This window comes from Aphis gossypii, chromosome 3, assembly GCF_020184175.1.
Source record: "Aphis gossypii isolate Hap1 chromosome 3, ASM2018417v2, whole genome shotgun sequence".
NCBI classification, from domain to species: Eukaryota; Metazoa; Arthropoda; class Insecta; order Hemiptera; family Aphididae; genus Aphis; species Aphis gossypii.
The window spans coordinates 34,256,182-34,269,977 of NC_065532.1; the positions used below are offsets into that span (position 1 = coordinate 34,256,182).

The 13,796-nt window shown below is 29.7% G+C and overlaps 2 protein-coding genes across 7 annotated transcripts; both read left to right on the plus strand.

The window, feature by feature from the left end:
• Positions 1–3,496: 3,496 nt before the first annotated feature.
• LOC114121095 (uncharacterized) lies at positions 3,497–5,499 on the plus strand. Its single transcript, XM_050204001.1, has 3 exons — positions 3,497–3,602; positions 4,586–4,938; positions 5,235–5,499. Exons 2-3 carry the CDS (start codon positions 4,608–4,610, stop codon positions 5,411–5,413), a joined length of 510 nt encoding a protein of 169 aa, XP_050059958.1. The 5' UTR covers positions 3,497–3,602; positions 4,586–4,607; the 3' UTR covers positions 5,414–5,499.
• A 3,093-nt stretch (positions 5,500–8,592) lies between these two features.
• LOC114121097 (uncharacterized) lies at positions 8,593–13,323 on the plus strand. 6 transcript variants are annotated; one of them, XM_050203999.1, is made up of 3 exons: positions 8,593–8,890; positions 10,662–11,359; positions 12,353–13,323. In XM_050203999.1, the coding sequence occupies exons 2-3, from the start codon at positions 10,672–10,674 to the stop codon at positions 12,760–12,762; spliced, it is 1,098 nt and encodes a 365-aa protein (XP_050059956.1). In that variant the 5' UTR covers positions 8,593–8,890; positions 10,662–10,671; the 3' UTR covers positions 12,763–13,323. The 6 variants fall into 6 exon arrangements, with proteins under 6 accessions (XP_050059956.1, XP_050059951.1, XP_050059952.1 ...); XM_050203994.1 differs by having other exon boundaries at positions 8,594–9,128; XM_050203995.1 differs by having other exon boundaries at positions 8,594–9,068.
• Positions 13,324–13,796: the final 473 nt, after the last annotated feature.

Genomic DNA, 13,796 nt, shown 5'->3' on the forward strand with positions numbered 1-13,796 from the left:
ATTTCTCTCAGAGTTTAAGAAATCTACAAAGAAAGAAAAATCAACTTTAATAAAAAGTCAAGTACAAACTTTAATCATTTTATCCAATTGATCTAAAAAATATATAATAGTTAACAAATTTAATTTTAATACACATTATTTTTAAAATTGTTTTGACAAATTTAGCATTGTGTTCCTGACCAAACTCTACATAGTTTACAATATTATTCAATTAAATAAGAAGTAATCTTTCTTAATTTATTATTTTTAAGAAAATTTCACATTGTCAGGTAATGAGAGATAATTAAAAAAACAAATAACTATTTTATAAAAATGTATATGTATAAATATGTATATATTAATTTAACAATATGCTATTAAATATTAAAAATTATTTTTCTGTTCTTTCTATTAGAATATTTTAAAATTCATTTTTTTTTACAGATTTCATTAATAATAATGTAGGTACTGGGTATTTACGGACTACAGTATAAATACTTATTGTACTCACATTTTTAAATTAAAAAAGAAGATTGGAAAATTTGATTTGAAAGCAAAATTATTTTATGAAAAATTACGAATTTATTACATAAGTTTTGTTTATCAGTGTACCGACGGATAATGGGTAATCGTTAACACGTTTAAGTATCTCCTAATCATTATACGGTATATTGGTTAGGTTAGATATACTTTGTTATTAGCTATATTTTGTGTAATTTTAGAGGTCAGCAACTGGCCTGCAGAACAGTTCGACATAATATTAATATTAACACGTTGGTGTACACTGTTTAGTAATGGTTGAGTAAGGTATGTTTAGTAATTAGTAATTACTAACTGGCAAGCGAGCACGATAAACGAATGGTATCGTGTGCATTTTATTTTGTCAGCTTTTTTAAATTGCAGAAAAGGTTGATTCGTTAAGGAATACAAATATGAGTACAGAAATCTTATCAACACTTATATTATAATATTTATAATTTGTATTTATGTGTCTGAAATAATGTTTTATTATTTAAATCATATCAAATATGGTGCCTTTAAAATAATATTGTTGATGTTTACGCCGTGTGTAGCGGGTAACTATTCTTATTTTTTTCATAAAAGCGTCAAATCAATAATTCTAGAGAAAATAAACCTGATTATAAATTAATATGTATAGGTACAACTCCAATAACTATATTAATATATTATAATACATGGGTAGTATAGGTATATTGTTTATAAATTGTGCTAGAGGCACGCACAGTAATTTATCATTATGTTTTGCGAAACGAATTTTTAATTAGACTTGCGTGGGTTGATCGGGCGACATTGTTTATTAAACGACCCAAATATCTCAGATTTAACACACACAAACATGTTTATAATTTGAAACAAGCATTTTTTTATTTAAATAAGCAAACAATAATATCGGTTTGTTGTGCTCCTTCCCATAATGGTATACGTTGATTACGAGAACGTTCATAGACAAATACCACAGTTTAACATAAAATATGTATATTGTTAGAAAACGTGACGGCAGTAAAGAGTCGAATGTTGACTTATTTTATACTACACTGATAGAACCCACATAGGAAAAGGTTTTAAGTATACACATGCACTGCCATAGTGTTTAAAAATATTGCGATTTATTACTACAGGAAATGCAATCATAATAATCATATTACAATTATCGTTTTCTCGTGGGTATAGTTAATAGTTATATGTAGTTCTATAATTCTGTTGTTTAATCTCGTCAAACAAATTTACACTTGAGACTTGAGGCTGCATATTTACACAAAATGTACAATTAAGATACTCTCATTGTATGTTTTAGACGCCTACCCGGTGTCGTTCCACGTTATAAAATGATTATGAAGTAATCCGCATGTGTCGGTGTTTACGTTCAAAGCGCTTTTTATTTATCATACAAACAACTAAAATGATAGAAAAAATACATTTAAAGGCAGTGTAACAACGTCAGATCCCAAACGGTATCATGTGACTATAGTTAAATACTATAGATATCCGGAATAGTATATAATTGAACCTTATATAGATGAACTAATCGTTAGTGTAACAGTGATAAATTAAGTTCTAGGACAGTGAAAAGTAAAAAATAATTTTTTTCATATATAAAAAATAATGGTCCAACCTAATAATATTTACGACTTTACTATGGCAATATACAGGCATTTGAAGTTGACAAGTAACGTCATAGAATCTATTCCCGTGGTGTTATACTTGTAAATATTTCGACTTTATTTACCCATTATTATGAGCGTAATACCTATTAAATTTATCGTATTGGATCTTTAGGCCCTTAGGGATATTTTTAAAGTTCGTAATTTTTTAAATAATTTAATATTATAATTTAGTTGACCATATAAGTCTATTGTAATCTGTGATATCCCCAGTCCCCAATTTAAAGTATCATAGATATTATTGATCTTTATTGAACACAATCATGATTATTCAGATTATTTATTACTTTATAAATCATATTATTCATAAAATATTGTTGTATAATAAGTTTAATAATAAGTAAGAGCAGAAATATGACTTCGTGTTGTGTATAATACGGTCGTTCGTCGCGTTCTGGCAAAATATATAATTTTTCTCTTTTCCAAAAAAAATATGAACATTTTGCTACGTTTAACAAGTGGGTGTATTTAAATTTTTTTATAAAAGAACCTTCAACAAGTACTAAAATATGTTCTTAACATTTTAGAGCTCAAGACATGAATCAATCTAATTTGCTCCGAAAACAGTTGATACTAAAAAAAAAATATTCGAGTACGTTTAAATGTTGATGCTGTTCCCAATATACCTGTTGTGACGACGACAAAGTGTATACCTGTATGGTCGTTTTGCGTAAAGCAGATTAGAATGTACCTACATACGTCCTATATACGTAGATGACTATCGTACAATTGCAAAAGGATAGAGCTTCGCAATTATAGGAAGGTACCTATAGCTATCGTTACTCGTTAGTATGTTACTATGTTAGTATTAACATTATATACATAATATACGTTAATATGAATTTATGCATACATTTATAGAGAAGAAACACACATTTTGATAAAGGGTTACCAGGTCTGTGAAAACTCTGCCCATACCCCCATCTCCTCTCATACTGGGTTCTCCGTATAATAATGATGTAATATGATTTTAAATTTGTATCGATGAACCTAAATAATTTATTCAAAAATATAAGTAAAACAAATACAATTTAACAAAATAAAATATTATAATATAATAAGTATACATATAGGTATATAAAATAAATTAAACAAATCAAATTGAAAGAAGATGGAATCCATCCCCCGTGTCCCCCTCAAGACTCATTCCAAGTACTGGATAATTAAACAATAACAAAAATATACACAATATTGTAATGATTATTTATTTTATTATAAATCATTAACATGAAACCAAGTTTATATCATATTTTATAATTTACCTTATTATTACTATAGTAACCTTTATCAATAATAATAAGTTTAGTATGATCATACAATAGTCGACAGCGAAAGTGCAATGAGCTGAGTTGCTGATTGCAACTATACTTAACATCTATATTCTGCGTTTATCCAGTTTAAATTTTCGTACAATCATGCGCAAAAGTCAACAGTCTTTGAGTGAGCATAGCTTTTTTACAAAATAAAATTATATATACCTATATTTATTATTATTGGTACGGGGCGAGCCAAGAAAACAAAAAATAGAAATAGTTCATGATATGACGTTATACTAAACTAAAAGTGCATTTGACAGTTCATTAGGTATAATTTAAAAACATTTAGGAAACGGAAATAGATACTAGATAGCAGAAATAAACGTATAAAACATACGAAAATTCGACAAAAGTATCCAAATAAAATTGCTGGACTACATTTTTTGACCTTATTCACTGTGAATTAGTTTCAAACGGTGAATGCTTAGTTTTATTTGGAAGTTATGAAAGGTCTACAATAATGCCATCATATTCGTCGAATCTCGAATATCGTTATCCGAGAAGTTGAACTTAAGCTCTAGCATAACGATGCTCCAGTTCACACGGCAACACTATTTTAATGCGGTTTTAAGCTGAAAATCAGATCATCGTCCTATCTAGTCCTATTCTCCCGATTTGGCTTTGGCAGATTATTTTTTATTTCCAAAAATCAAGTTGAAGACGAAAGGTCACTTCTTTGACGAAATTCTAGCGATCCAAAGAGCTTTACAGTTAAAGTATATAGTGTATACATAATTTCCACAAAATAAGTTCTTTCAAGTTCAAGCCTATTTGAACAGCTTTACTAACTAGCGATATAACGAGTATCGGAGTATATATAATTAGACAAAGACTTTATGTAGAGGATTATTTTAAATAAATTCGTTTATCTTTAAATCTATGTTTTTATTAAATTTATAGTTCGGGAACTTTGAGACATATACTATGTAACATTTAAATTATTTTAATAATAAATATACCAATATTATAATATATTACTATCATAATTTTGAGCTTCATCATATTTTATCAATTTAGTGTGGTGGTTTTAATCATAAATTAATTTACTCTATAGTATAAGATACTCTATAGTTTTAATACAAATACTGATTACTACTCGGCCCGCAGGTTTATAGGTATTTACATCATCATGCGTGAATCGCCTAACCTTACAGCTGCAGTTACAGCTTATTTGGTGCTGTTGCTAGTCGTGTCTGCCACAGCGGACGTCGACGAAGACGATTACCTATATACAAACTTCTTCCCGGAGCAGTTGAACCTGCAACCCTCAGAACTGGACACAACGGACGCGGACCCTGACGAAATTCACGAGCTTCTGTGCGTCGACTGTAAGGCCGTACCGAAGGCCACGGTCCAGGACGATGACAGCTTGCTGCTTAGGTCCACGACACAACGAACCGACCAAAGGTTGGGACAGACAACGGTTGTTAAGAAAAGCGGAGGTGTACCTTACTTGAATCGTAGGCACTTTATCGCATTATCGATTTCTTATTGAGCACATTACACATAATATAGAAATACCCTCTAAAAAAAAGCCTCAATACATGGATATTGGAAAGATATATTTTTTAATTGCAGTGATCAACAATTTAATAGGCTTAACTAAAATAAATATAATAGTTATATTTATTTGTTATAGTATAGATACTCATTTTCCAGTTCTTTCGAAAAGCACAAAAACAAAAAAACTTTAATATTTATTTAATGCGTGTCGTGTGTGTCTTTGATACGTATACACTGTTCTATTTCTGTGCAGATATGGAAACGGGTGAGTTAATGATACCCATTGTAAATCGCATTCGAACAAGCACAGCTAAACGAACTACATCATCGGTAGCTGCATCAAATCGCGTTTTCGATTTCAGGTGGAACGATTTGATAAAAAAGACTACGCAAATACCACAACAGTCAGCAGCCAGTAATCTATTAAACTAAATAATGTAATGTGACTTACATTTACATCAAATGTACCATTATCTATTTGTTCCGACGAATATAAATAAATAATTATTTTATATTTACATTTATATAATAATATGCTACCACCAATAAGATAATTAAATATTATGTGTTTATTAAAAATAAATTTTAGTACATTAACTTTTTATACTTTTATACTTAGGTATCCTACTATTTTAATATTTAATATTTTTTAAGTGATTTTTTTTTTTTATTTATATTTATTAAATAAAACAAGCAAATTTTTACATGATAGAAGATTGAAAGGTTCACATGAATAACTTTTAAATATATTTAAGTTTTGAAGGTTCTGCAAATCAAATTCAAATTTCTTGGTATTATTTATTACAAATATTTACAATAGTAAAGTATCTTGTATCTCTTGACAAAATTACCTATTATTATTATTTTATTATTTTATATAATATTATACATATATTGACATATATACCTATAGGCTATAATATAAAAATAATGTTGATATAGATAGTCTTAAATTTTAAATAATTTTCTATATTTTATTTTACAATAGATATTTTATGCAACTTATACTTTTAATAATTTTTCAAAATTACATAATTATATAATTGCCATAATTTTACAAAAATGTTTGCTTTGATCGTAAAGGGAATCAGTTTTTTTTTAATTTGGTCGAAAGGGGAAGGATACGTTTTTGGTCGAAAACGGTCTCGCCCCAGCAAAGAGCTATACACACCAGTAGTTATCAACCTTTTTTAGTTGATAGCATATTATTATACGTCACAATTTTTCGTGGTACACTCGTTCACTTGACAACAACAATAATTATTTTAAATATTTACTCTTCACGATACAATAATCCTTTACATAAATAATTTATTTCTCAAAATAGTATTTTGTTGCTTAAATACTGTTTTCAATATTTTGTTACCAACATGATCTTGTGATAACAATATTTGTATATTGGACATTTCTCGCGGCACACCGGTTGAGAATCACTGACTACACAGTAACCAATTTCAACGTCGATGGGAGATTTTATCACGTCTTGGAAATTTTTTTTCTTAAAACGCCCTAGCACTTGTATAACATTATTTTCTATTTTACATAACACATGTATATGCATTTTTTCACACATATAATTAAACAAAGTATCTATTAAACGTAAACTCTTCGATTCGATCTAACCTATTTACTTTTTAAAAACATTAAACTATAAATATTATTTTGCTCATATACTTTATAGATACAATTTTTTTATCAGTATAAAATATATACAAAATAAATGTTTTTACTAAGTGTAAGTTGTAAGGAGGACAAGTAGATAAATAAGTTTTAGTATGGGTATTTCACTATTACCTATATTTTATCATTAGATAAAGCGTCAACAATATACCTATTGTTGTTTTTTATAGGTACCTACTAAACTTAGACATAGTATTGAAATTAAAGAATTAAATACCAAAACCAAACACATTTTCACAATTTCACATGACAAACGGTATTTGATAAGCAAAATTATAAGCTTTAAAATCATAAAATTCTCCATTAGTCATGGAGCCCTGGGCGCAGCTGCAACTGTTGTCCCTGCTGCCAGCACTGCCAACATTTCAGTATAAATTGTTAACACGTAACAAAACTCACTTGGTTCTAGTTATGGGAGGAGTTAGGTTAGGGTTAGGTTAGGGCAAAAATGTATCATGATTTACAAACTCATAGGCCATAATGGGAAATCAGTCACTATGGATCACCCATTTAAAAAGAATAGCGGACAATTTCCGCCGACTGTTTTTGGCGTAGTAAGACATTTTCCCCTCATTTTTTTTTAAGTTTACTGTTTAATAAAATAATATTATTTATTATTTAATAAGAAATAATTTTTTTTTCATAAATATAATCAATTATACCGTAATTACCTATTATAGTATATGTATATTTTTAATTAATTCAACTACCTACTTGAAACAATAGAACAGGTAATAGTAATTTAAAAGATTCTCTAAATAAAAAACAATAGTATTAATTTTTTTTTAAATCTTCTCATATTCTACTTGTCTAATATATTCCACCTAACTTATTATCTGGGTAGGGAGACACTATTTCCAATCTGTTAATCACATTTTTTTCCCCAAAAGTTCTTTTTCTCAATACCATTTTCCCAAAAGTTCTTTTTCACAATACCATTTTTCCCAAAAATTCTTATTATCTCTGAATAAGAACAGATAACATCTCACACTCTTATACTTTTATAGGTAATTTATATTTAAATAATTTCCCAGTCAAATGCCACTAATGGGGGAAACTGCCCCCCTCGTGCCCCCTATGAGATATCTTACTACCTTTAAATCGACATTCTTGTAATCAAAAGTGGTAAGTATCTTCGAGTACGATATTTGCCTTAATTAAAAACAAAAACGTAACTTTTACTTTTCCCATAGACCTATCCCTAAAAAAATTAAAGTGATTCTAATACGTCTTCGCATTAGTCTCATACAAATAACCCATTATTAAGTGTTTAGGTAGTTAGATGGCGTAATGAACAAAAGCCACTCCAATATATCTTTCTGTAGCCAGCGTCAAACACACGGGTTATAATATGCTGAAGACCTACTTTCGAATTCTTCTTCACTAGCAGCTTACACCAATATCATAGAAAAAAAACAGTGCTCCAAAATAAATTATAACATGTTATAGAGACATTCGACAATCACTTATCTGAACAATTTTTAAAAACTATTTAGACAACACAATATAAAATGTGCATTTCTTAGCAATTAAATATATGGTTTGAAATGTTTGTAACAGATTCCGCGAATTATCAAATAATAATAATTAACTAATACAGCGATTTGATGATTTTTAGCTTTAACGAAATATAACACAAACCAACGCCGCGGGGCATATAACGCGTACATACTAATACACTATTTTTTTTCTTGTTATTATAATTCTGCGAATTATGTAAGTACACAATAAAAAAATAACTACATAGAAACTATTAAATCGTCAACCACTGACTACTGCACCGAGTGCAGAGACGCAGGATGCCAGTTATTAGCGGCGAGTGGCGACCGTCTGCGCTAGGGTGCCATGGAGACAGAGTTGTAGTACTATGTCCGTAGCAGACAGCTGCAGTTGAGTTGTACTGTATTAGGCAGTTGTAGGTATTGTAGTTAGTAGGTCTGTGCGCCGAGAGGAAGCGCGCGCGCGCAATATTTGGCGTTGACCACGTTGTTCTCGAGTGTGACCAACCTAAGCACGTAATTCCCGACGACCATGCATCACGGTATTAAATTCCGTAAACGTTATATTATGTGCCTACATGGCTACATTCACGAAAACAAATCAACGAGTAACGACGACATTACGACAAGGACGAGTATTTCGGAATCGGAGTTTCGTGCGGTCAATGTGATCGTGGTGCAGCGTGCAACATTAGAGCTAAACATTACGAACGCCGTTGACGACATCCACGTTAGTATGCACGATATAGACCGACTACCAGACGACAGATAACTACAAAAAAACAAAATTTTGCACTCCGTCGACGACGTGCAGACTGCATCATGTGTTACTCGAATTACGGATCATATGAATAGTCTGTGCTTTTACATCAGTGTTACAGCCGCAACTACTGTTCAGTGCTTACCAGGTTCGACCGCATGTACACATGACACACGTGTACACTCACGTTACACATATTTTATAAAAAGTAATTCGTAGTTCATACTTAGAATCCATACCGTTCTGAAACATGATAATGACATTGTATAAAAGTTATTAATATCGAAAGTCTTATTAAATCCCATTCGCCAATGCTGCCCACACGACATATCTGCGATAAACCTCGCAAAACGATCGATGCCACCGACGGTATATTTGGTTTTTTTGCAACACGCGTTATAAAGTTTCTGACCTCAACCAACCAGAACCGGTTGCATGATCGCATCGTAAACAGTGTCGAGCGCATACGTTCGCTATATATATTATAATAATTTGTTTTTTATTTATATTATATTATTATATACCCGGACGAATGACCGCCGAACACATAGATCGCGCGATTCGTCCGAAGACCCGCCTCAATACTTTTGCAAACGATTATTATTGTTTTGGCCTTTTTGCGACCGTCCCATAGTCCGTTTTATTGTTGTCCCGCGTTTTCGGACACGGGTCACAGCGGTCCGCTCCACACCGACCGGGTTCTTTGTACAATTGTACCGCCGCGCAGAGCACATGACCATCACAATCGCAGCCCCGCAGGTCGCATACGTCGCTCGCCGCTCGCATTCACTTCTCGGTCGTCTAGCGTAGAACTCGTTGTTCCGTCGCCGCCTGTAATTATCTACACCACGTGATAACAACAACTGCAACCTATTGTGTCACGGTTACGATATTATATATATATATATACAAATCACCACGCGCCGTAAATGTCGCGTTGAACTTCGCTACGTCACATCCATCGGTTCCGGACGCGTACCGTCGTCGATACGACCACAGATTAAATCGTATTAACTATTACCGTTGGTCCTCCTCCTGAAGTCCAGAACCGCGATTGCGGTCGGTGAGTGCAACAAAACAATGCAATTATTGTCTATAATATATTAATACTTTTTAAAGTTGCCCATGTGCCTTTGCGAACCGCGTGCTCGTGAACCGTTTAAATTCCAATTGTCTTTTACCCGTCAAAATATCCATTACCGTTTTCCGCCGTCTTCGATGAAACGATAATATTATGATCCGAGCGATGTCTAAGATTTTGTTATCGCGTCTATTAACAATAGGTAGATATCAAAAAACAACAGTTTCGTTTTTACGATCGATTTTTGTCATTTTTTTTTATAATAAAATACTTATAGGTAGTAGTAGATGCATGAACTTTTCAAAAGATTTAATGTAACAATAATGAGCCAACATTTCATTTCAATTTTATTCAACCGTTAAATTAATCGATTTTTCATGCAATCCATGCAAAGTACTTCCATGTGACTTATAATGTGGTGTACCAGCTATTATGTTTTGTCCATCAAATCAGCTGATTATAGTATATTCAAATTTTTAGTTGATTTCCCACTACATTTCATTTTTATTCATTTTTAATAGCTTACTTATTTCAATATATTATGTAATATAGGTAAATTGGAAGTAATTATTTATTAAAACTTTCATTAACATTAAACATACATATAATTTATTTTTGATAGTAGAAAATTATAATACTAATTTTTTAATATTTTTTCAGTCAGTTTGAAATGTTGTGCTTAAACGATGATAGCAAAGTACAAATGAGGCTAAATATTAAACTACATCGACAAAAACTTCTTCAGTGTTTAGAGAAAAGTAATGATACTGTATTAAAACCTAAAATCAAATTAGTTTCAAACAATTTAGAAAAATTTAGTTTAAATCACAATGTTAAACCAAAAATTGCATCTAGTACTGAATTAATAAACTCCAAACTTGAACCAACCAAGGTTACAAACCATAGAACTAGATCAACCGTTCAGCGAAAACAATTTAAACCTGTGATTACTACTAAAGAAAAAAATGTTGACATAAAAAAACACAAAACTAGATCAAGTGTTACTCTAAATCAACTTAAACCAAACATTAAAGTAAATATAAAATCTGAGCTGCCTATATCAAATGTTGAATTAAAACCAACACCTATTCCAATCATTGAAAAAAAAGACCCTGAATCTCCTGAACCTATCATTAAAAAACTCAAAGAACAATTAATCGAAGAGCTATATAATAGTAGTTCAAGTTCAGAAGATATCGATGATAACATTTCTGTTGGAAGTAATGAAGATTGGAATGATTTTTTTGATTCAAATAGTACGAGCGATGTATATGACAATGATAGCAGCAATTCAATCCCTGTTGGAGTAAATAAATATGAACATGAAAAGCCAGATAATAAAAAAAGTATAAAGGATTGTAAGTATCTATATTTCTGTTTTGTTAATAATATATTATGGCGTGCAAAATTTTTCAAAAGTATATATGAAGTTCTTGATCAAACTCTAACCATGTTATAACAAAAAGATATATATTTGTATTAACATGTAGGTACCTAGTTATATTGTAACTATAATAATATGTTATCATTTATTAGGAATAACTTGGCATAAATTAATATCATCAATTCAAGTCTCATGAATATCTGTTGTTTGAATTGGGTATTTGTGTTATCCAGACAATACCACATGATAGTTAGCTGAGTAGACTCCTAAAAAATGTGAATGCATGTTTATACTATTTATAAATAGTAAAAAAAAGTAACACAGCTTTCTTTTTACCCAATTACTAATATTTTGTCACATTTTTTATGATAAACATTAATGTGTTAGTTTATAATTTTTAAATTTGTGTTATAATTTTCCATGATTATATTCTTAAAGGATTATTGCATTAGTTTGTAAAGATTTACCGTTGAACCTCATCTTTCATCATTATTTGAAGTCAAAACTTAAACCCATTATGAACAGTTAAAAAAAAATTTTTATTCATCATATACTTCATAATAAATTTGAAGTATGCGGCACTACTGTGGTAATTTTGAACAAATTTATATCACAGAACGATTTGACATATATATCTACTTTATTGTGTATTGCAAATTGTACTATGTTCACAAACTCAATTCAAACACTAACCAAGTAGCTTGGACTTAGTTCAATACTTTCCATGTAAATCATCCTGTGATTGTAGTTAATAAATGTACTTTCATTGCTTTATCATGTATTTTAATGTTAATCAATTTTCCTTAGACAAATTATTAAAAATCACACAAAAAAAAAAAATATTATAAATTTATAAATATGAATTTTGAAAAAGATATGATATACTTATCTACCACATATACACACCCCTTTAGTACAAATCATTTAATTATTTCGTCACTAATTTCATTTTATTTTATTCTTAAAGCTTCATACTATAGTAATGACAGTGATATCACTCAATCTGACACCAAATACCCAGCTACCAGAAAAAGAACTCGGTCCAGAAGAATGGTGCTTTTAACAAATTCTCAACATAAAAGTAATTCGCCTAAAAAAAGGTTTAGAAAACCTCAAGATAGAACAATACATAATGCCAAAGAACGAGCATGTCGAGAACGCATAGCCCAAAAGTTTGATATTCTTAGAAAATCTTGCAGTTATTTGAATACAAATAGACGTGTACCATCGAAACATAGTATACTTTTGGCTGCTAAAAAAGAGTGTGATTTATTAAAACATTTTGAGAGTAAATTGGTTGCTGAAAAAAAAGTATGGCGTAAAGCAAATGATGTTTTAAAGAATAAGATAGCAAAATTAACAGTGACGATAGAATAACATACATTTTAACTGATTGTATATTGCAGGACAAGCCAGGGAAATATTGTGGTAATTTTGTAAATTTATATATTACAATGCGCAGAATGTACCAATTATTCTGACTAACTAATTATTTATTATGTTTGATATATAATAAAATTAATATACATATATTATTTTAGTAATAGCTTATAGACATTATAAATGTATTATTATGTTTTATCTATTTGTATGCATAATACAATATGTACATTCGTTGTTTGTATTATGTGTTTCTAATAACTACTTCTTTTTTGTTTGTATATTTATATGTATTAACACCAAATATTAAATTTATTTTTATAAAATTTGGTCATAGATCAATTTGTGTATTCTTAATGTAATTCTTATACATGTCACAAATACGTATTTAAAATCTGTTGTATATATTTCTAAAAGCTCAACTTTATTTCATGTTATTAATTGATTTGTTTTCATATTATCGCACAAATTATTTTTAACCTTAACATTCCGGCAATGATTTTAATTTTAAGTTATAACATATGTGATATTTTGAAATTATAAGTCCTTAATTGTGAATATTGTGTATTTTAACTCAATTATTGGTTCTGAATTTGTCCTTTTATAAATTGATTACATGGTTATTAAAACTTTATCAAACATCAAACATTACAATATTTTTATTGTTTTCTGTGTATTAATCTTTTATGTTACCTTCTAGAAAACTATTGTTTGCTGTAAATTATAATTCAAACAAAAATAAATTTTGTATTTGTTTTTACTGTGTAATTAATTATTAAGACAAATATGGGAATATGGTCAATGATCATATACATTTGTTATGAATAATTTAATTTTATCAATATTGTAGTTAAGTTAATTACATTTTCTATTGATATGACTGATAACTTAACAAAATTTATTGAATGAATGTTTCTAGATTTTAATGTTATTGAGCATTGAATAAAAGTATAAAATAAAACAAATATTATGTTACATTTCCAACATGGTTATATGCAGACCTAAATTTTTGGAGTGTCTGTAATGTTTTA